The sequence below is a fragment of the Seriola aureovittata genome, chromosome 6 (assembly GCF_021018895.1).
Source record: "Seriola aureovittata isolate HTS-2021-v1 ecotype China chromosome 6, ASM2101889v1, whole genome shotgun sequence".
In the NCBI taxonomy this organism is placed as follows: domain Eukaryota; kingdom Metazoa; phylum Chordata; class Actinopteri; order Carangiformes; family Carangidae; genus Seriola; species Seriola aureovittata.
In genome coordinates this window covers 3,818,992-3,843,054 of record NC_079369.1, presented here as the reverse complement: position 1 = coordinate 3,843,054, position 24,063 = coordinate 3,818,992, and the positions used below count along the sequence as shown (strand labels likewise).

Genomic DNA, 24,063 nt, shown 5'->3' with positions numbered 1-24,063 from the left:
TTTCTTTTAGGGAGTGGCGAAGACGTGTGAGACACCGCTGTCTGCTGTCATGATGTTTTATTTTCAAAACGACTTGGCTACACGGCGCATTTATTCCACTATCTCAATTTAATGGGTTCAGTCGGTAAATAGTTTGCAGATAACAATTTTACATCTACGACGTGAATACGATCAAGAATTATGTTGCTTTCACAACGGAGACGGTGCAATGTGTTGGTTTCAAATCCTTATCATGGCCAACTGCACTCACCGCTAGATTAGTATGTCATACAGGAAACACACAATAGCCTAACTGACATTTCTCAATTGAAATACTATATTATGAGCAGGCAGAATTTGACTGTAAGGTCCTCCTATTAAAGGTACAACACCAGCAGGGCCGTACACAAACACTGAATCATGAGTCTAACAAGTTTACTTTTTTTTTCATTCAGTTAAATTAGCCTGGTTTTACAAAATACAGTACACATACCAGCAATGAATACTCCCTAGTTAACATCTTATGTCTCATCTGTTTAAACTAGGCTAGCAGTTTCCCTGTTTCCACTCTGTGCTAAGTCTAAGCTAACTAGCTGCTAGAGCTAGCCTAGTGGTATCAGCAAAGCAAATAAATGTATTTCCCCAAACATCAAACCATTCTTGAAATATATTGTATTTCCCTGCATATAAATGCAACTTTTACGCTATTGACATTATAATATATTATTAAAGTTTATAGTGTGCAAGTGAATTTTCATTTACTGCTAGGTCAAATTTTGAACGGTGGACTTGACAGGGAGTTTTATCTGCATCTCCAAAGGACTTACTTGTATATTGCATATTTTCATGGTGCCTAAGCTTTGCAAAGATAAATCTGACCACTGACTCACAGTTGTCTAATGTATTTGTCAGCAGTGTTATCTTCTCTCTTAGCTTGGCTTGCAAACTAAAAGTCTTACCAGTGAGCCTGCAGCTGCAAAATGGGGGCATGGAGTTTTTTTAATGGTAAGGTTGCCTTATAAGAAATGTAGGATTGTGTGTTTATGGAGCCTGACTCATACTAGGGGCTAAAAGTCAGTATATGTCACTCTCTGCTGCTTTGACTTTTACTATTCTTTTTTAAATCCATCTCCCCCAACTTTGCAGAAGTGCAATAAGAAATTGTTGTAATAACCCTTTAAGAGTTTTTTTTTAACCATATTTATATTTATACTATCCTTTGCACTTTTAAACTTATAGTATTTATTCACTGTGGGCAGCATTTCACCTTCTAACGGGTACTAGTTTCTGCTTCACAGCCTGCACTCATCATTAGTACACCACTCACACAGTCCGGATGATTTAGACAAAATTAAGTGTTTTATTTTGGCAAGCTTCCTGCGTGTTTCCTGTTCCATAGAAAATAACAGAATAGACTAGTTGGAGCTGAGGATTGCTGGTTTTTTATTATGCATTCACACCTTTGATAAATCCAGTGTGTGTTAGTCGTGTGAGTTGGGATGGGAGCCGGAGGGGCGGGGCTTGTGTTGGTCCCCCTTATCTCCGCCTTTGGACTCCACAATAAGTGCCCTTAGAAGGAAAGCCTGTCAGACTGTAAACTTGGAGCAGTTTTTGCGCCTGGATTGGCGGTGAATCCTCAGTTCACAGAAGTCAGCGACCAAAACCACTTTTCGGCTCAGTGACGAGCGAAGATGGAGCCCGTGTAAAGATGATAGTGTAGGTGGGGATTATCAGCATATTAATTCTCGGGTAAGAATAATTTAATTGCGTTTGCCTTCATTATAAGCGGGTATATGCGCACTAATACTAACTTTATGGAGAATACGTAAGTTCTCTGGTCTAGTGTGAAACTTTTCCTCCTCTCTCTCTCCAGCCTGGGGTTTATATAACCTGCAGCTTCAGTGGACTGTGATTGCGCCTGCTTAGGACAGCTTTATCCAGGCTATCAAAGGATGCCCACAAACTAATCCGCGTGTTTGTTATTCAGGGTAATCTCCAGAGGTCTTGTTGTCTGCGAGAAGAGGAATTTGGAGGACGTGTGCCGGGGAGAAGTGGCCGCTGTGTGTGGCGGTGGAGGCGGGGAGGTGAGCAGCGCACTCCGTGGCGGATGACAGGGGCATGGAGATGTTGCGCCGCTCCTCTGTGTTTGCGGCTGAGGTGTTTGACCGCTCCCCCACCGACAAGGAGTTGGTGTCCCAGGCCAAAGCACTGTGCAGGGACTACATCCATTCCAGGCTGAACCGTGCTGGCGTAGGCTGGTCTAATCCCGAACATGGGCTGGCTGCATCAGGTGGGACGCTGGGAGAGATATCGACGGTTCTGCTGTGGCTGGGTAAGTTTAGATGGTTCACCTAAAACTCCATAGAGCATCATTCAGCAGGACACAACAACACTACAAATAACATTATTTTACAGTATTTAAAGGCAAATAGTACAACTATAATATCCCCACAGACGGTTACATTTCTGCTATGGTTGACATTGAGAGGGCAAAGGTTATGTCTTTGTTTTTTTCCTTGGGATGTCAGGGCCTAAAGTGCATTTAACAGTCTATGAATTTAAGTTTAACATGCTGGTTATTTAAAGAAAAAAAAGAAATGTACCAATTGACTTTCATTTGACCACTTTTAGGTTAAGAAAAAACACATGAGAGCATTTTAACAATAAATGGAATTTATACCTGGTGGTATAAAGCGAACTCTAACCCTCATGTAGGGAAACTGTGTATGTAGAGCTGTTTTTAATAGATAAATACTTAAATCTCTTCAAAATTGTCCTGTGGGGTGGATGCGGCTGCCTGGATTCAAGGACATAAAAAAAAAATCCTGGCCATGATCCAGTTTGTCATTACATTTCATCATCCAGAAAGGTGTTGTGAGAACACCTTTCGTTTTCAGTGGAAGACCTTGAAGTAATTCCAGGGAATCCCCAGAAAAAAAAAAAGGGACATGGTTTCGTTTCAGTTTTATTTTCCCTGCCTGGATGTCTGCCCACTATGAAAACTGATAGACTACAGATGGCTCTTCAAGTGTGACATTTCACTTAACATAGCCCACATCTGGTTTGGCTAGTTATGAAAGTTGCTGGAAACTCAGATCTAATCAAAGTAGAATGTGTTTGTGGAAGAAAAAACAAAAGGAAACAATCGGGAACACATCTGGGCAGGCAGTCTCCAAAATTAGCTAAAAAAAATTAAAATCAAAACAGGGTTGGCAAACCTCTGAGACCAACATCTATTATAGATAGTAACTCTGTTTATTTTGGACTTTTTGGTTCATTTTAAAGTCTACCGAGTTACAGGAAAAGCATCTACAGTTCACAGATTAAAAGTTCAGGTGAAAACAACATTCTGGAAAGTGCAGTTATTCACATTTTTGTTGGATGGATATCACTCTCATGTCTGTACAGTACATCAGTAAATCTGTAGCTGCTACCACTTAGCTTAGCACAAAGACTTGACACAGGTTGAAATAGCTAAATTGAAGCTGTCCGAAGGTAACAAAATCCACCTAGCGGCATCTTTAAAACTCACTAATTAACAAGTTAAATCTTGTTTGTTTAGTGTGTCAGAACTGTGCAATGTAAAAACAACAATTACATGCCAGACTATTTCTTGACCGGGAACCAGCGGAGACTCCAGCTAGTTATTGGTACCTTCGAACAGAGCCAAGCTTGCTTCTTTCTTTATACCAAGTTAAGCTAACAGGCTTTAGCCACGCATTTAACCAACCTTGTCATCAAACTCTCTGCAAAAGTCAAAACTTATTATCAAAATACACCTTTAAATTAAAAGCGAAAACATGTCGCTTTTGCTAAACAGCAGCAGCTGTGGCCACAAATGATAATTATGTCCAATTAACTGCTGCATTTAGCATTTAGCTAATCTGCTAACCTATTGTAACAGTAGCACAAGTGAAGTGGGTTAATAGAGTCAGCCAATTAACTCTGTAATGTCTGTTATACAGACATATTTACTTAAGTTTGCTAACATTAGCCTATATTAGCCACCATTAGCTACTGGTCATATTGTGTTTTATCGCTTATGAATTCAGCTTTTCATTTGTAACAGGAATATTGTGTTATCGCTTCTTCTTTTTTTAAAATAGGAAGTGCAAAGTAAGAAAACACTTGAAACAGTTTATTTTCTTTTGTTTTTGCCAGGTAATGAGTTGGAATACCTTCGACCCAACGTTTACCGCAACGTAGCGCGACAGCTAAACATCACAGTGGCATCGGAGAGCGTGGTGTCCGACGCCTTCCTGGCTGTGGCTGCAGACATTTTCTCCACGGGTACGTCCTCGTCAAAATGTAGATGCGCTGTAAATCAAGCCATGCATGCAGGCCTACATCATGGGAACTAACTTTAGTGCTTTGTTATCAGGTTTGTTTCTGACCTTCACAAACCTGGACTTGAAAATAAAGGAAGATGTCGGTCCTTTTAGGGAAGTTCTTCATTTAGTTTTAAATGGGAAGGAGGAACTTCAGAGCTTGAGGCTTTTACGATAAAGATATTGAAAGTTTGGAGTGCAAATGTTACTTCTCCTATTGATGCTTTTTCGTTTTAATTAACATTCAAGTTTTCCTGCCTAAAATAAACTAATTTCAGTCTGCTTTTTCCATGTAAACACTTCTAAAGTAGGCTGACCACAGGATCCTGTAGTTAGTCAGAGACATTTTGTTGCTGTCATTATCCCCTCCAGGAAAGGAAACCTAGAGGAAAATTCAGCCCATATTAGGTTAACATGTTGCTGGAGTGAGTGATTGTTACGGACAGTTTGAACCCCACCCCAGGAGTTCAGTCATGTATCTCAGCTGGCTTCTTCCTCAGGGAATGTAACAAAGCAATCCGCTGCAAAGGTAATTAAGAGTCAACTGTAAACTGAAGAAAATCAGATTAGTCTGTTCCTTGGTAGGAGCAGAGTCACTTAGAAAAATTGTTGCCCACTTCAAATATATTAAAATGAAAGAACATGTACCTTAATCCAAACATGCTCCTGTGGTTATGATTATGACTGCAGTGTTTATTTAAGGATTTACACAAGGAAAAACAAATTGCAGTGAGGCTTTAGTTTCAGTTTACAGGTTTTAAAAAGTGGGACATACAGTAAAGCTGACGGTCTAGACTTGTCTCAGTGTGAAGAGGAAGTTATGCGCAGCAGTAGATAATGACCACAAGCTTTTTTAATGTGCATGAGCTCAGTCACAAATGTAGCGCCGCTTTCCACAAGGCACCGATAAACCACGGCTAAAATATTTTCTGACATCCTGCATGTTGAACTGTGCAGCAGTGCAGGATGAGATGCCTTTTGTTTCCTTCGACTTCCCTTTTCTTGAAACATTTATTTAACAATGGATCAAATTACTGCGTGTAATGAGAAAGTTGTCACTGGATTTCTCGAACCCACAGAGGATTTTTCCACCAGGCTCTCAGTTCCTCTCAGCTCCACAGAGCGTCTTAGCATCTTACAGATCATTGTTTTGGTGTTACAGCCCTCACCTTTAAATAAACCTGCTGCAAAGTTAGTATGAAGACAAATTTAGCCACTAGCTAGTGAACGTGTTTAAAACAGAGCTAAACAAATCGGTTAAAGCACGTTTAAAATTGCAAACATTATGGAAGAACAATGCTACACCACTGGAGTATCCCTTTTACTCAAGTAGTGGTCCGTCTGACGCGGCGTCCTATTGGTTCACGTACATGTTTTTAATTTTTTCCCTTACATCGAGAAATGCATGTATTTTCCACCGTAGAGCCGAGGCACCTCAGTAGCTTAACTGAAGCACAAAGTGGACATTGTCGGTCTGTATACAGCACAAGTCGAACCAGCGCCTGAGGTGGGACCCTATGTGAGGTCGCACTGAAAGGAGCAATACATTGATCCTGGCTAAACAGTGGCTTTGAAAGCAGCTTTGTCAAGTATGAGAAAATGCCCCCTGGTGATCTCATGTGGGTTATCTCAGATTGGAGACTTCATTTATTTTAAGGGAAGATGTACAAACTGAGCGTGTGGAGTTTGGCAAGAAGTTTGCAACAAAAGACACGAGTTGCACTTTGGGATCCAGCGTTTTTTTTTTTTATTTTAGAGCCTGACCAATGCTGGAAACTAAAAGTCACAATATCTCAGCCTCTGCTTCAGTTCATCAGTTTTCAGCCATTCTTTTTTTAGTTTGTCTCTCACAAGGCTCCCGAAGGAGGCCAGTTTTAATTTAGTCAACTCCCATAACTCCCATGTGGGATCTCCATGAAATCAGAAATGTCTAAAGAAAATAAGAACAAAGCTGTTTTCTGTTGATAAGATTTCTTTTCCCGTCAACATCCACATAATGCCTTTCCTCATGACTCTAAGCACGACGACAACTGGGAAAATTAATTTGTTCAAACTGATTTGCATGATATGGACATTTTATTTTACACCTTGTGCAACGCAATGTGCATCTCATTTAACCACTTATCTTTTTTTTTTTACCTGATTCAGGATATTTAAAAACTGTAGTATAATCACATTCTTACATTAAAACTAACACAGTTTTTTTTCCAACGGGGAGACATCTTTTAATTCTGTTTTATTTCATTAATGTTTTTGTTGCGTCTTTTTAATTCTTTGTACCAAAACTTTGGTTTAAAAGTTTCATCTCTTCTAAACTCACTAAATATTCGAGTAGCAGTTTTAATAGCGCGTCATCCTGCAAAGTCCAGATATCAGCGTTGAAGAGAAACACGAGCGCCGTTTATGAGATCCTAGGAATGAATCAGACGACAGTTGCAGAAGATGGATGGAGTTGAGGCTCAGTTTGTATGTGTTGGACCTACAGTATAAACCCTACAGGAATGGTCTGTAGCTTTGACTGTAAATGGTGTGGGGGCAGAAAGCTTTACTCTACATCAATTCAATTCAGTTTTATTTATACAGAGTCAAACCATAACATGCATTATCTCAAGGCGCTCTGAACGGAGAACTAAGTTGGAAAAATGATCTGCTCACTAATCTGGTGAGGCGCACCGCCTGACTGCTGCGCCCAGCCTTGTGTTTGGGTTTTCTTCTTTGTGGGACAGGCAGGCACGCAGGCCTCATGCCTGGCTGCTGCTGAGGTTTTATAATTTGTTCATCCATCTTTGAAGAGAACTGCTGACACAGACATTTTGCTGCCCCAAAACCTACTTCAGCCGTTCAGAAAGAGCAGTCACTCCACTTTCCTGTTTTCACTGTTTGTCCATCAGATCGCAGGACGTAAATGATTGTGGATAAAGCTTTGAGTAAGGGTGTCGTGTGTTTTGTTCTAACAGCTGTGTGTCTTTATCAGGTGTAACATGGGGAAAGGTGGTGTCTTTATACGCCGTGGCGGGGGCCTTGGCAGTGGACTGTGTACGCCACGGTCATCCAGCCATGGTCCATACCATCGTCGACTGCATGGGGGAGTTTGTCCGCAAGAGTCTGACCTCCTGGTTAAAAAGGAGAGGGGGCTGGGTAAGAGATACTTCACCTGATTACTTGATTGTGTGGCTGCTTGTCTGTATGTGAATGTTGTCGGTGCTGCTGATCTCAGGCCTGCAGTTAGACGACGGTAAACCGACACTGATGGCTGACAGAGCTGCGGCAGTGTTTGCTTGGTGCGGCCAAGTATGTTAAGCTGACTGTAAAATCATTAAACCCCACTACATCTGTTCTAAATCCCAACATGGATACTATATGGGAATATCATAGCAATATTATACAGGGCTTGAAATGATAAAGTACGGTAATTTTAACATCCGAGTCCTACTGCCAGAGACTAAGGGCGACATTTTCAAATTGTTCTTTTTGTCTGATTTACTAATTTACAAAGGTTTAAAGCAGTGAGGCCCAAATCTGAACATTTGAAAAGCTGGAACTATTAAATGTTTGGTATTTGTGCTGGAAAATTAACTTTTTTTTTCTTGAGTAATTGATTATCAAAATAGTTTCCAGTTAATTTTCTGTCAATGAACTAATTGTCTAATCATTTCATTAGTTGCTGACGCTTCCCTCGTTATCTGAGACGCTTTGAACAGATAGACACGGTCCCTGTGATATTCTGCTATGGAAAATATCACAGACTCACTGTGGTAATGTGAAACTGCAATACATCAGGTTTAAGTATAATAAGGTGTAAGTACAATAATGATGACAGGGGACGCCGCACAGGAAAGTAGTAAACTCTCTCACACAGTGTTGGGAAGGTTACAGTTGAAATCTAACAGGTTACAGATTATTAATTAACCTGTTAACTGTTTTAATTGCTTCGTAACTTATTACACTTGATTACGTTTAAGTATCATTCATTTATTCTGTTGGTGTCCTCTAGAAATTCACAACCTGATGACGAGTTAATATTTATTGAAGACACAATGCTGAGTGACGTTAGCTTGGCCAACAGAAGATGTTCCTGCTCGGCCTAAAGATGCCAAGCAACAGAATGAAGGTCATATTCTGCATATCGGCTTTTTACTCTACAGAATATAGTTTATGATTAGTAACTGTAATTTAATGACCAGGTTTTAGTAACTATAACAGATCACAATAATCACCTATAAGTGAACTGGTGCTCTGGATTGTTTGTTTTAATGTTTCAGTACTTGTTCCCCTTTTATGAACTTAAACGTCATAGTAGCTATAATCTCTCTCTCTCTCTCTCTCTCTCTCTCTCTCTATATATATATATATATATATATATATAATATATATATATATATATATATAATAGTTTCTTTAACACAGAATTAGAATTTGATCAGATCACAGTGCATGAGGAAAGACACGTCCACAACTGATGACTTGAATTTAACAAGTAATTGTTTGGGGTTTATAAACAAGGACAGCTACACACAAACTGCATCAGATAGAAGAGAAGTGGTTCTTTCTGTAGATTCCTGTTTATGGGAAAAGCCTGCCCGATAAAAAAAAAGAAAAATCCCACAGAAACAATAAAGTGAAACTCAGCCCCCGAGAAGTAACAAGGCCTGGCAGCGAGCCTCTGTCTGTGCTCTGCTCTGCTCGGCTGGAAAGAGCACAACAACTGAGCGAATGAACGCTTGTGTACCCAGAAACATGGCACCCAAGTCGGCTGTGTTTTGAAAATAAATGGAGTGTGACAAAATGAAGAGCAATGCATTGTATAACTGACCTAACAAGCACAAACGAGGGACTTGTTTTTATTCCGCAGCTGCAGTCTGAACTCAAACTGTAATATTTCTACGCTGGGGGATGATGTCAGCGTGTAGGAAACCTTTTGAATATTTTGTAATGTAAGGGCCCAGATTGATAGGAGGAGTGTTTGGTGTCAGGACTGTCTGTTGTGTTTCATTTGCTGTGAAAGTTATAGTTTATCAGTAGACTGTTTGAATAAGCATTGCTGAGATTACAGTGTGGGCCTTGGCTTTGAAATAACATATTTGTGGGAAGGTTGTACGTCTTGTCACTGCAGATTCTTGACTGATCAACAACATGTGTTGGATTGATACCATTGTGAAACACACACAACAGGAGAACTCTTGCTCCAAAAGCCACTTTTCTGTGTTGTTTTATATCAGCATCGCGGTTCATTTGGTGATCTCTGGGTTCTCTCTGCTGTTACAGGTGGACGTGACAAAATGCGTGGTGAATACTGATCCCAGCTTCCGCTCTCACTGGCTGGTGACTGCTGCCTGTGCCTTTGGACACTATCTGAAGGCCATTGTGTTGTACCTCCTGCGGGAGAAGTGAAAGACAAAGTCACATGCTGGATTTGGAGCAGACTGACCGGCACTGCACACCACCACCAGCACCACTCCTCCGCTGAAGCATCCACTGCTCTGGATTATGTTTACACTCATTTGCACTGAGCCTTCACTGATGAACACCTATTCCATTCGTAGACAATGGACTTGTCCTGCTTCTTCTGCTTTGCCGTGGCGATTTATTTTGAAAGCTTATACAGAATATTGCCACACGTTTGATGTGAATGTCTAAAAATCACCCGCTGTTAATGTTTTTAGCTTTTCATTTTTCCACAAACAGCAGAGTTGACCATGCGGATGCCTGTTCGCCAGGGGTCTGGCTGCCTCTAGTGGTTGAAAGTGGTAACTATTGTATCACTCATGGTGGTCTAACCTGGATGGCATACACAGGCCAACAGACTAGTCCATGCTAGATAAGTGGAAAGTGCATCATACTTCTTCTAACTAAAGGACTGAATGAAAATAGCTGGGGGCTTGGGGCTCATAAAAGGGGAAGGGTTCATGTATGTCTTTCTCTTTGCTGAAGGGAGGATAGTCTCTGTCTTACTCCAGATTTAGATTTTGCTTCAGCTTCATCAACAACGATCCTGTCTCTGTTTAAGGGTTTTCTTTTTCTCATCACAATAGCTAGTATCTAGCAGGACCAACTAGTCAGCTTTGAGAACATATTTTGACTGAAGTTCTAGTAGCTTATTAATGGTTAACTACAAGAAACTGTTAATTAACGTAAGGATGTCCTTGCTTTAGGCCCTTTAGGCCCTCTCCCCAGTCCCGAATGAGTCAGATGAATTGAGCCTACACCTGCCACAAAATGTATTTCAGACAGCACTATACGTTCAATGCAGCTCTTGGTCTCTGTATTCCTTTTTCGTTGTGAGGCAGTGTGTTTATATTGCTGTACTGTGATGGCAGAAATGCTAAGTAACAGTATTTTTTCTTTGAGTTAGAGCACTTTGATAACATTTCAATATATGAGTAGAATTTATTCCATGAATAATTTCACTTTTACACGGCACGTAGGATTAGGCGACAGAGAAAATAAGCAAATTTGTATGAGTTACATGCATCTGTAAATATTAATGTTAATAAATGGTTCTTACAACTATCCTTTGGGTCTGCAATTGTAAATTTGTAAGTTTGTATTGATTTGCAGTGAGCATTCTCTCTGAGGGGACAAGATGGCAGCACAATGACCCCCACAACATGACAGAGCCACTGGATCCCCTCACTTCAGGGGTCAAGTAATGAGGGATTCATGCACTGCAACCCTACTATAATATTCCTCTCTATGACTTATTGCTGACACAGTCTCATCACGTCGTGCATTGACATTCTCAGTCACCTGAAAAAGAGCTGCTCTTCTGTTTTTCCTTACATACTGAACTAATGCACGAGCATCACAGCTCAACAATTTCCATCCCTATTTACTGAAATGCAGATCTCACTTTAGTCCCAGTTTCTATTGAAACACTCTCCAGCTGAGCCGTCTTTGTGCCTGAAGCTCGTGCCATCTGTGCCCCAACAATGGACCTTGCTTAAAGATAAATCTTTTCCTCTTGCCATCTTGATAAAAAAAAATCTGAATCACCTGGGCCTGCTCAGCATTTTCATACATGCCACAGTACATGACTGGATGGTAATTTCTCAATTGTTCTATGCAGTGAAGCTGTGTGGAGGCATCTGCATTCGTTATGTTCAGACACGTCTCCAACCACCGTGAGACATCGTCCACCTCATTTTTCTAACTAAGTACTTAATGACTTATGACTAAATATGAGTAATAATTCTCCTGTATAGTTTATTTGTAAACTGCTGACCCCCACTGAAGCTTGGGTGTTTAACACTGCATCTCAAACCATTCCTGTTACACTTCACCCTTACACTGATAGTAATATCCTATCTCTTACTATGGATATTATTATATTGCAGTTCTTAATGGAGTTTAGACTTTGCTGTTTGTTTTGTTTTTGTTTTGAGAAATTGTATCAGTAAAGATAACTGTAAGAACTGAATAATTTGTATCAATCTTTTTAGAATAATTAAATGACATACTTCATGGTTTACTGATTGATTTATTTCAGTTTGGATTTTTTTAAGTGAAGAAATTTTGATGAATATGCTCACCCATCCACCCAGCTTCTGCCTGTAGGCCTAAATGTCACTTAAAATTCTAGGGGCAGCCATTACTGATCAAATGAGTTTGTTTACAATTCTGAATGAAGAAGACGTGATTTTTGAGGATAATGTACAAGAAGGCTTGTACTAACTTCCTAACTAAAGGCTATAGGAATTTGTTAAATGGGAAAAAAATATTTATATTAACTGCTTTGTGGTCAAATAAGGTAGAAACATGGTTGTTAAACCTCCTTATATCTGTAGCTTGAATGCACCATAAACAGGTTTCAGCGGAATGGATACGTCAGCCACCACTGATTGGTTGGGGCAAAATAAGCCCACCTCTCGCGTCTTATTGGATGTGGTGAGAAATGTCCCGCCTTTTCGAAATTCCTCAGCAGAACTCTCTTCCTATTGGTCCAGCGGGTCGGAGTGCAGAGAACAACAAACAAGATAGGGTGAAGACCGTCGGGATGGATGCAGGTAAACGAGATTTTACAGCAAAATAACAGTTTTTCTCTCCCTTAGCAAGCTAGTCTAGCTACAAAGCAACCACAGCATCGTTATTTCATACTTGGCAACAAATCCCCTGCTCTGTTACGACAGGATTGCCATTTCTGCCGCCAGTCCAACACAGACCCTTGTTGCTTTGTAGCCTCAGTGACGTTAGCCTGCTAAAGTGATGACTAAAGCTAACTGCTAGCTTAACGTTAGCCTGTTGTAATTGCTAAATGTGGTGGTTTCCCCGCTTTGACAGTTCGTTGTACAGCCGTATAACTTTCTGTACGGTGTCCAGATGAAATCTGTGTTAAAGACATGTGTTTATGATGAAGTTTCGCTCTTAATAATGTGCCTCCTGTCCTTGGTTTGACTGTTTATGCTAACGTTATGTTACGCCCAAGACGAACATCCCAGTCGATGCACTGTCACCATCACATCAGTTACACTACGTTACTGGTAGTACTGGGAATACTGTTAGCCATGAGAGAGGCTCTATAGTATGAAGGAAGACTCGTAATGGCACACAGAGAAAGCGATACTGTATTTGCGTCTATTTCGACTGAAAACACATCCCTTCATTCTTTTAACGCTAGCTTTAAACCTGCAAATCACAGTTTCCTGTGTCAGAGCCAAGTAACTGACACGTAGTGAGCTAGCTCGTCAACTTTTTCCCGTCTGTTAGTTTTGTAGATAACATTATGGCGGTCTTACATGTGTTGGCATAAACAACATGAACCTTTTTAAACACTTAATAACCGGCACCATTTACTAGTTCGGTAAAGTTGGATAGATATCCACATATTCCAACTTCTGGGATAAAAAAAAAAAACAACAACACAAGAAACTTAACGACGCCTCTTTCCAACAGTACCAAGGTAGACATGGAGCTACAACCTAATTTTCATTAGAACAAGCCGTCCTCCGAGCTGGAGAAAAAACACTGGTTTCTATGTGCACCGAAAAGAGATACTACAAAAATATTCAGTAAGTTTACTCTTATATAAAGTCACCAAAGTCACATCATACGTCAATGGGCTCCTATGGGTTTTCATAATTTTAGGGGAATTTTTTTTAGGAGTTATAGTCAGTAAATTCACTCACACTCTTTAGTGTCACAAAAATCAGTCCAACCTCTAGAGGTCTCCTGTTGGTTATACTATAACCCTTTGGGAAAACTGTGCTTTTTCATAAATTTGGGGATTTCTTACTGGGAAAAATATTCAGTGACTCACCTTTTATGAAGGATAGTATCACTAAAATCACTTTTCACATCAATGGTCTCCTGTTGGTTATAGTAAAAAAAATTTGGTGCCACTACACTACACTAAAAAAAATACATTATCCAAAGTACAACCAAACAGGGGTCCACTGATGTGGGATGTGATTGTGGTGACACTACACTGTATGAGTTAAATATTTTTGTAGTGTCTCCTTTCGGTGTTGCACTTTGTAGACAGTCCCTGCGCACTTGTGTCACTTTATACTAATGTTATTTCTCCAACTTGGACGACAGCTGGTTGCAGCTCATTTTCTACCTTCATACTGTTGGAAAGAGGTGTCGTTTAAGTTTTTTTTTTAACCAGAAAGTTCGAATCTGTTAATATCTTTTCAGCTTTACCGAAGTGCACCAGCCAGCCGAAATGTTTTTTCTGTCTTAAGAGAATTGTACCCTTTAATGGTGTCTATTACCGATGTGCCCAGTTTTATATACTTGGCTTTGCGCCCAGTGCTTCCAGTGACAAGTCTGCAAACAGTCTGTTACTGTGATTGCCTTTTGGCACCACACTCTCTTGAAACCACTTGCATGCATATTTTCTTACTTGCACAAAGGAGACTTTTTTTCAGATACTGATATGTGTGAAATATTTGTTTGATTTGTTATATTTTTTGTACATTTTGTTATGTACCCCTTTTTATTAAAGGGACACTCCACTGATAAAATTACAAAAAATTACAAATTACAAAATGTGGCTGAAGTTTGACAGGATTTAGCATTTTTTAGTTTCACCTATACTACGGATTGAAAGTCAGGATATTTTGGCCTCTGCCACAACACATTTGACCATTCTTTTATAAGTGTTTTTCACAGACCTATAGTCCTCCAGCGTTATGCAAGTATAACACTAAATTTTTTACAAGTCCTTTTAACTATAATTTGAGCTTTCCCTAATTAAGTGGAGCTCGGTTATAAGGTGTGTTCATTTCCCAATGAAATGCATTTGGCCAGAATTTGAAACTTGATACTTTATTTTATCCCACAGGAAGATTCCTCCTTCATTTGCTCCATTGCATATACAACATGACCCAGGTTAAGAGGCATGGGGATTAAAATGCTGGATGGTTTGTAGAGATAGGTGTACAGTATATTGAACATACTTCCTGGACTTCTTCTCAAGCAACTAATGGATACTCCATCTGTGTTCCCTTACAGATAGCTTCAAGTGCAACAAGTTGCAAGTGATCAATAACATAACCACCAGCAATTTCTCCCTTGAAATTTTTCAAAGGTTTACAACTGACAGATGTCTTCTTTTGCAGCTACCTTGACATACGACACACTTCGCTTTGGAGAGTTTGAAGATTTTCCTGAGACCTCAGAGCCTGTGTGGATCTTAGGGAAAGAATATAATGCACTCACAGGTAGGACTGTGGAATATGACGTGTATGTGTAAGAGAGGAGTATTTCAGTTAAGAGTCATATTAGCAGGTATACACTTTACTATTTGGATGTATGATAACATGGTGATTTCTGCTCCTCATGTAGAGAAAGATGAGATTTTATCAGATGTCACTTCACGACTTTGGTTCACATACAGAAAAAACTTCCCCCCCATTGGTAAGTGAAAACAACGAATCCGTGTTTTGGTTGAGCTCCTCGGCTTCCGTTGATAAGTCATTTGGGGTTTCACTTCGAGCCACAGAAGCGATCGTGTGGGTGATTGTTGAATGTGTTACAGGTGGGACAGGACCAACATCAGATACGGGATGGGGATGTATGTTACGGTGCGGACAGATGATCCTGGGCGAGGCCTTGGTGTGTAGACATTTAGGCAGAGGTAAGACAACTTTAAAAATTCAAAAATAAAGATATCGATATCTGCGTGTGTGACACTAACAGCTCTTCTCCAGTGAGTAGACTATAGCAAAACAGAGCTTGTTTTACACAGGCTTCATAACTGGTCTTTTGTTCTCAGACTGGAGATGGGCCAGAGACCAGAAACAAAGAGAAGAGTACATCAGTATTCTCAACGCCTTCATTGACAAAAAAGACAGCTATTATTCCATCCATCAAATTGGTAAGTAGCGACTGTCAAACCCTTCCAATTATATCAAGAGCTCACTCAAGCAGTCCTGAAACCCTTTGCATAAAGTTGTTCTTACGTCTCTAAATGCTGCAGCCCAAATGGGAGTTGGAGAGGGAAAGCCTATAGGCCAGTGGTATGGACCAAACACAGTCGCCCAGGTTCTTAAGTAAGTACTGTAAAGAATATGCAAGGTCTGTTTGTTTCCACATTACTGTATTGTTTAATTAAGTTAAAAAAAATGTTAAAAGTATCTGCCAGATGTCTTCAAATAGCTTGTTTTAGCCTTGTCCAACACCCCAAAGATATTCAATTTACAGTGATATAAAACACAAATACTGCAAATCCTCAAATTGAGAGGCATGGAACCCATGAATTATTGGCATTTTTGCTTTATAACTTAAAGATTAAGAGTTCCCTGAAGAGATGTCCTAAAAACAAACAGTTATGTTTCATATTCAGTGTATCTCACCAAAATTCATTGTTATTTGGTTGTTTATCCGTGAGCTCAAACAAATGTGTTGAATGCATTTCCTTCCTCTCAAAATATTTGTGCTCTAGCACAATACAAACAACACCAGGATGCACATGTAAAAACATTACTCTATAAAACTTTATAACAGAACAGAAAAGCCACATGTGTTGACACTGCTGCATGAACAAGAATCTCTGGACAAAAGCATCTGCCAAATCAATAAATGTCATTGTAAAACTTTTCTTCTGTAGAGCAGATGTTCAGTCAGTGTGATTCAGACGCACACTGTGACATCCTCAGTTGTTTGTATTGCATCATTTTTTTTATTTCCTTGTCTCTCTTTTTCCACTCTCAGCATATATTGACTTGTCTAACAATTAAAGACGTTTTTTTACTCTGAGGAGCAGCCTTCAAATTTGGTGTGACTGTTTCAATGTGCCGTCCCTCTCTCAGGAAGCTGGCAGTGTTTGATACGTGGAGCAGATTAGTGGTACATGTGGCGATGGACAACACTGTGGTCATCGAGGAGATCAGTGAGTGCAGCTGGGTTTGCAACTTTGTGTTTGAGAGATTTTTTCCTGTTATCATTCATTAGCATAAGCAGTTCAAATGTCACTCAAGTGCTTGTACACCAGGCTTAACTATGGACTTTGCAGAGATTGAAAAGTAAAGTAGTGCTGTGTGTCAGTATTTTACTCCAGCGCACGTCTGTCTCAACCCTCTCCGTCTTGAGTCTGCTGCATGACCTAAAGCTAATCTGGTTCTGTCTAGTTTCCTTTACAAAGACAACAAACAGAAACTAAGACATGTTTTTCTTGTTTAACAGAACAGACAGTAGCAATTACCTTCACCGAGGACATTATGTTTTCACTTTTCTCTTTATTTGTTGGTTCGTTTGTTTATGTGTCTGTCAGCAGAGTCTTGTAAAAAAAGTACTGAACCAACTTGCACCAAACCTGGTGGAGAGATGGAGCATGGGCCAGGAAAGAGCCCATTAAATTTTAAAAGTGGCAGATCCAGGATTTTTTTTTTTTTTTCACTGTCGTTAACATGCTAACATTTTGGACTCTTTCATCAGTTTCTCTGGAAACTCTTGAAATGCACTCGGTAGAGCTCAGGCCTCTGTGAAGGCCAATGTCAGACAACATTCACCAGACTTCAGAGAAAAAAAATAATTCATAGTAAATAATTTAGTGTTTATTTCTTTTCTTTTCTTTTTTTTTTCACTGCAGAGCGTCTCTGTATGCCCTGGCTGGATATTGCAGGAGAAGCAGAGGGAATGGGGGAGCTCAACGGCTGCCTTGAGGGCGCATGTGCCCTGGCTGAGGAGGAGACGGCTCTCTGGAAACCTCTGGTACTGCTCATCCCCCTCAGGCTGGGCCTGAGTGATATAAATGAGGCCTACATTGAAACCCTCAAGGTGAGATACTTCAGTGTGTCTATCCATACTGTGTATTAAAATGATTACTCCTCAGTCTCATGAGGTTGCTATGGGAGATGGGGGACTTTAAATTACAAAAGTGAATTTACTCGGTTACTTGTTGTCAAAGTTACATTAGTCATGTGTGGTGATATAATGCAGACTTCAAATTAGTCCGTGTTCATTACCACACTACAGTAACAAACTATGGTGAAAAAAAGTCTATGTGCTCTTAAATGCTTTGCCAGAACTCTGTGATTATGTAATTGTGGTCGGTTCGCAGACACATGCTACTCAGAGGTTGAGGAAATGTGGTCAGCAGTTGCACTTAACTGCGCACAGCTCTTTATTTGTGATTGGCTTCAAATATTATTTAGTCTGGGTCTGGGAACACGATTTTGATGTTGCTTTATCAACTTCTCAGTGGATAACAAGTGAGAAATAAGCATCAATACAGACACAGGTTAGATTGTGGTGATGCAGGGGTGTCATAACATGTGCAACCTACAATTCAAGATACACTGTAGTGTTGTCCACAATGGAGACTGGAGCGTCTGACTGATATGGCAACTTCCGTAAAGCAGCAGCTATAATCAATAATGTATATTAACATGGCCACTTATACGTGTAAATGTTTGTTCGAAGTGACGAGCTCACAGAGAATTATCACCAGTATCTGCAGTTCCTCAGCTCTGCCAGTTTTATACCATTTCAATTAAACTTTACTCAATCTCACCACTCACATAGGAAAGTTTTCAGCCGCAGCAGTTTTTCAAGAATCCACTGTACACCAACTGGCCACCCCACAACAATAAAGTTAGCATTGGTAAAGTTAGCATTTAGCAGCTAAAGAGCCAGATATTTTTCTCAGGAGTTGGTGGAGCCCAAACCAGACCTACAGAGAGAGAGTGAATATTGGACATATGATAATCAGTTGGCAAGAAACTAGCGCTGTCAACATTTTCAAAAATGGCATAAGATTATTCCTTCTAAAAAAGAACACACACACACAGGTTTGAACCATTTGAGTATTTATTTTTTTACATTATAACCATAAGAATACAAACCAATACAACAAGGCACATAATATTTGTAAAGCTTCTTATTTGGGTGCATCTTTTCAAGGTGTGAATGTAAAGCGCTCTCTCTGCGGTCGAGTTGGGTTGTGAATTCTCTGCCACACAGTCGTTGACCTACATTTCATTTTCAAACAGTGAAAGTGACACGGTGTGACTCCTGTCCATCATGCACTGCATTCAGTGCAGCGGCCCCATGAGGCAGACAGCCGCAGTACTGCTTCTTCTCAATCAAATGTGTTTTCTAATTTAGAATATTTGTTGACAGCCCCGCTAGAAACGTGGTTCCAGCTAATGTGTAATAAGTTTCACCTTATCAACTTCATAAAGTGATATGTCAGTGTCGTGTTCACAGGTTGTTCTCACTGACCCCAAGGGGCCGAAAATCTCTTTTGAGGGTTAAAGAAAATTAAAGTTACACTTGGAAAAAAGTTGTTGGGAGCGAGTTTAGTATGTGTGGTTTGTGATAAATTGGGTAAAAAAAAAAATGTAAAACTGGTGCTTAAATTAACACTGAGGCAAATTCAGCTACAGCTGGGGTGAGATAAACCCTCTTGTCTCTTTTTACAGCAATGCTTCATGCTGCCTCAGTCCCTGGGTGTTATTGGGGGAAAACCCAACAGTGCCCATTACTTCATTGGTTATGTCGGTATGTCTGGTCTCTGTGTTTGTGAAATAAACACCCAAACCCACCCACCCACCCACCCAAGCAAACTCATGCTCACCATATTAATTTTTTTTTGACAAGTCCAATCTGTTTCTGAACATGCCATTGTTTTTTCTTGTTTTTTCCCCGTCGTCAGGAGAGGAACTCATCTATTTAGACCCACACACCACACAGCCTGCAGTGGAGCCGTGTGAAGACAGCCAGGTCCCCGATGAGACGTACCATTGTCAGCACCCACCCTGTCGTATGCACATCTGTGAGCTGGACCCATCCATCGCAGCGGTAGGAATGGCAGGGGGGATTTTATAGCACAGAGCTTTTGTGTCTCAAACTAAAGCCCATTGTTAATCGTGATTGTGAGCAGGCAGAAAAAACTTTTTAGTCAGATTTTCCATAGCCAATTGTTTTTTCTGGTTTCTGCCAGGGTTTCTTCTGCAGAACAGAGGACGAGTTTGATGACTGGTGTATGCGCTTAAGAAGGGTATGTCTGTGTGTGTGTGTGTGTGTGTGTGTGAACACTGCTCCTCTGTTGTTCCCTTGACCCGTCCAAACAAAATCATCACTTTCCCGTTCTGTAGATGAAATGATGATGATGAAATGTCTTCCTCTTCTAGCTGTCCTGCAAAAGAGGGGGCCTGCCCATGTTTGAACTAGTAGACAGTCAGCCCTCTCACATGGTCAGCGTGGATGCCCTTAACCTTACTCCTGGTAAATAACTGCATATTTTTGGCAACATATTTCACCCCCCCACAAAAAAAATTGGTTAATGAAAACATTTTTTTTTCTTTTATGTGTTGATCCCCTTTCCTTCGCAGATTTCTCAGACTCGGACCGGTTGGAGCGGTTCTTTGACTCAGAAGACGAAGAGTTTGAGATCCTCTCCCTGTGAGGAACATATGAACAATGATTTACTGTTCTCGACAGCAGGCGAGAGACTCTGTCTCTTCTTTGTATCAGAAGGGAAGCCTGAGAGGAGGAACATTATTTGGAGACCTCTTGAGCCAATCCAGCTCCAATGGTGTAGTCAGTGTGTCACACAGTGTTCTTCAACCTCTGATTGCTCTGTATCCAACATTGAGACTGCCTGGTGGAAGCCGTAGCAGGAGCTCAGGATAAATTCTGTATGCACATCTTCACATACATGTGTTTCCATTTGAGTCTTAACACTTTAAATGTTTATTCTGAAGTGATATGGTGCCTTTCCCTGACTCCATAAGTAAAATTGCCATAACAGTTTTCTGTTGTATAGAACACAATGGTTCATAATGCCCATGGCTTGCGCAGTTTGTCACTAATAACTGAAGTCTGTAACAGCCTGTAATGAAACCAAATTTAGTCAAATCTGCAGACAAGTTGTTTTAATTGTTCATGCAAAGCATCCTTGCCAAGTCTGAACATATACACTAGTTCATTTGAAGATTATTTATTTAATCACAATATATAGACAGGTGAAAGAACAATATACATGTAAGAGATTAAAAACTAAAAATAAAATCCAAATCTGATATTTGAAAACTGAATCTCTCTCTTCGATTTCAAGACAGACTAAAAAAAATATATTGCATAAACAATATTGCAAGTGGGCTAAACAATGTGTATTGTGCAAAAGAATTAGTTAGTTATTATAGCAAATAATGTACAAAAATAACTAAATCTTGCATCACAGCGTCTTGGTCCTGTGACAGCGGTTTCACCCAGACTGGCATGCGGTCACTTCCATAGCTCTCCAAGCGGCAGGTCCTGAGCTATGTTGATAGTATTAAGGCTGTGGGTGGTGATCTCCCTGTGCACATCCTCAATACTCTGAGAAGCATCAATTTCCTAGAACAGACGTTTAAGATGACAACATATATTAAATACGATCAGTTTAATCTCATTTAACATGTCACCTGGGGATAAATTGTCTCGTACCTGCCAGTTGACTGAGGGATCTTTCATCAGCTGATCAAAATTCTGTTGAACTGTTCTTTGGAAATCGTCGGTCTCATATCTCTCTTCCCCAAACTGGCCTCTGAGAGCAGCCTGAGCGGGGCTGAGCTGTAGAAACATAACGAGGTCCGGCTTTGGCAGTCCCACGTCAGGTTTCTTGCACCAGTCCAGACAGAACCCCTGGAGAGGACGGAGCAAGTCAAGCTAGCTGTTGCTCCTCTCATAACCGACATGATGATGATGATGATGATGATACTGTCTGATGGATGCAGAGTTTGAACAGCTAAGAAAAGACTCACCGGCTTGGCACTGGTGAAAGCAGCTCCAGAGAAGGCATACCTGTCTACAACCAGAGTGGTGCCTTGCTCCAGCTTCTTCCTCATTGAAGGTCTGTGGGTGAGAATAATTTTACTATGCTGCACAAGAAAATTCAGGCTAAAACATATACACCTCCCCCCCACCCCCACCTGAGTGTGGATAATTGTTAGTTACCTGCAGAAAGAAATTGTTAAGAAGATTTACACAAAGTTGTGTGCTTTTCTAAACAACATTGCTGGTGATATTTCATTTTTTTTTGGTTTTCCACGAAATCTCATAAAAAGACCAAACCATCACTGTGTTCTCGAGTTTGTCTTTAATATGTTCCTCAGCCTGTCTGTGGCTCAAGGCTCCAAATCTATTTAAAACTTTCATGTAAAAAAGGATCACATGTACATACTTTTTTTTTTTTTTTAAAGCAAAATAAACATCTGGCCACTGTAGCCTTTAGGAAAACATTATTCAAACGGGAATAAGTATTTCTTTTGTCATGGACTATTTATTGCACCAGGATGGCATGTTAGGGGTCGACCAAAAAACAACAACAAACCTCTACAGTGCTGTAGTCATGGTAATGTGCAATACTGTGGCTCATGGTTTTGGACAACAGAGTAATGAATTATGGGAGAATTTGACGACAGACAAAACTTGTCAGTCGGATCAGTTAATTGTTGGTTTTTGTATTTTCATGTTATTTGCCAACTATAAGCAAAATACAGAATATCATAATATTTATTCCTACCTTACATTTTGTTAGACTTTTATTATTTATACTCCATTTAAGTCCGTGCTTTACATGCAAAACATCCACTGAGCTGAATAAGATACAACCACTGCAATAGTTATATAAAAACAGAAATACCAGAATGCATTAAAATAAAGTGCATTTTACCAAACAAATAGAACTCTAGTGTAAGTGCACCTTATTTTCAGACACACAAGTGGTATGATGCCCAAGGTTTAAATGAGCAGGAGTCTGATCGAGCAACTTCGGGCAAAAGTACATTAAACATTAAAAACGGTCAGTTTGTTCATGAGATATATATATATATATATATATATATAAATAAAATACATAAAAAAACATTCTGTTCCTTTATGCTAAATTGTTTTTTGTTTGTTTTTTTAATTGACAGGTATAGATATATATTCCTCTGAAACTTCTGCCCTCATTAACACAATGGGGCACCAATGGAATTGCTTTTGTTGCTATTAAGCGTATGAAATTTAATTTTTAAAAAGTATATTTTTGGGGGGCTTTTGTGCCTTTATTGGACAGGATAGTAGAGAGACAGGAAATGGGGAGGCAGAGAGAGGGGAAATGACATGCAGCAAAGGACGTCCGGGGCCGACTGCAGTGAGGACTGTGGCCTCTACACATGGGGCGCCTGCTTAGACCACTACAAATGCACATCCTCAATTACCAGGCTAAATAAACCCAGAACTCAGTGAATGGCTTGATACCATAAAAAAGAAAAACCAGGGCTGTCCCTTAAACGTCAGCTGATGACTCTGATCACTGGGCTTCAGCTGATGCTTCAGCTGATGCTTCAGCTGTGTCATTGTGTGTAGAACTAGAACCCTAACTGTAGTGGAGGCATGTCTCTTTCTTATTTAGGCCAGTAGCTCAATAGTGAGCACTTGGCATTTTTCAGACATTTTCCATAGGTAGTCAGCAGTCATTATTGTTATTTAACACACCTGTGATGTTCCTGCTATGACATATCTGCAGTTAAACAGTCCACTTTCGACTTAAACACTATTGTCACTTTACAATAACATCTGAATGTAAGACTTTCCGTGTTTTAAACAGTGTCTCGTCGCACAATAAATGCAAGGGGCCTTACACCATCTCCCAGCGGTTTGCAGAGAACAGCAGGTGCACCACATGGTCCTCCAGGTCACTCTTCTTCTCCAGGTAGGCGTTGATCAGCTGTCCAATTATTGTGGTCCTGTCTGCACCAAGCAATCACAGCAAGTTACACAGCGGTCACGTGTCCTACCTTCACCCACACACCTGGACAGGAACATTCAAACAGACAAACACTGGTACACACTGCTACCCCGCCTCACCGGGGAATCTCATCATCTCCACGGACTGTCCACTTTGTTGTAGCGCCTGGACTAGTTTTTTGCACTGCGTCGTTTTCCCGGCTTTGTCCACCCCCTCCAGCACAATGAGCGCTCCTCTTTTACCCGCCATGACACCCGACTGCTTACCAGCGCTGTCGTGAAGTTTACGGAGACAAAGACGAGCTGTCCTAGCTCCACGGAACGGAAGAATGCGCGTCACCACCATTTACCGCCTTTTTTTTTATTACTGAAACCAAACGCCAACAAGGAAGTTAAGTCGCACTTCCGGTTCCGTCTTTTTGTAAAACTTTATTTAAACCAGCGGGAGAGGAGAATAACAAATACACGTGGGTTGGGGGAACATCAGCTTATTTGGTACACCTTGCTAATACTAAGAGTCTAATCCCCTTAAGTAATTTAGAAAACATAATTAAATTTTATAATTACATTATTGAAGACATTTAATATTATTATT

At 40.3% G+C, this 24,063-nt stretch overlaps 3 protein-coding genes across 9 annotated transcripts; 2 read left to right on the top strand and 1 right to left on the bottom strand.

Moving 5' to 3' along the window:
• Positions 1-1,466: 1,466 nt before the first annotated feature.
• Positions 1,467-10,819, top strand: boka (BCL2 family apoptosis regulator BOK a). 2 transcript variants are annotated; one of them, XM_056379573.1, is made up of 5 exons: positions 1,467-1,728; positions 1,853-2,311; positions 4,141-4,269; positions 7,282-7,445; positions 9,573-10,819. In XM_056379573.1, the coding sequence occupies exons 2-5, from the start codon at positions 2,098-2,100 to the stop codon at positions 9,696-9,698; spliced, it is 633 nt and encodes a 210-aa protein (XP_056235548.1). In that variant the 5' UTR covers positions 1,467-1,728; positions 1,853-2,097; the 3' UTR covers positions 9,699-10,819. The 2 variants fall into 2 exon arrangements, with proteins under 2 accessions (XP_056235548.1, XP_056235547.1); XM_056379572.1 differs by having other exon boundaries at positions 1,468-1,728; positions 1,967-2,311.
• Positions 10,820-12,238: 1,419 nt separating this feature from the next.
• Positions 12,239-20,408, top strand: atg4b (autophagy related 4B, cysteine peptidase). Of its 6 annotated transcripts, none has more exons than XR_008828108.1 (13): positions 12,239-12,310; positions 14,867-14,968; positions 15,093-15,164; positions 15,286-15,384; positions 15,523-15,624; positions 15,700-15,799; positions 16,559-16,638; positions 17,338-17,525; positions 19,172-19,250; positions 19,405-19,550; positions 19,707-19,749; positions 19,883-19,976; positions 20,084-20,129. XR_008828108.1 is itself a non-coding variant. In XM_056379144.1 (13 exons), the coding sequence occupies exons 1-13, from the start codon at positions 12,301-12,303 to the stop codon at positions 20,155-20,157; spliced, it is 1,176 nt and encodes a 391-aa protein (XP_056235119.1). In that variant the 5' UTR covers positions 12,239-12,300; the 3' UTR covers positions 20,158-20,408. The 6 variants fall into 6 exon arrangements, 4 of the variants coding, with proteins under 4 accessions (XP_056235119.1, XP_056235118.1, XP_056235117.1 ...); XR_008828109.1 differs by having other exon boundaries at positions 20,066-20,111; XM_056379144.1 differs by having other exon boundaries at positions 15,727-15,799; positions 19,693-19,749; positions 20,084-20,408.
• A 267-nt stretch (positions 20,409-20,675) lies between these two features.
• Positions 20,676-23,861, bottom strand: dtymk (deoxythymidylate kinase (thymidylate kinase)). Its single transcript, XM_056379145.1, has 5 exons — positions 23,589-23,861; positions 23,363-23,471; positions 21,497-21,587; positions 21,180-21,377; positions 20,676-21,089 (listed from the first exon to the last, which is right to left on the bottom strand). The coding sequence occupies exons 1-5, from the start codon at positions 23,812-23,814 to the stop codon at positions 20,979-20,981; spliced, it is 735 nt and encodes a 244-aa protein (XP_056235120.1). The 5' UTR covers positions 23,815-23,861; the 3' UTR covers positions 20,676-20,978.
• Positions 23,862-24,063: the final 202 nt, after the last annotated feature.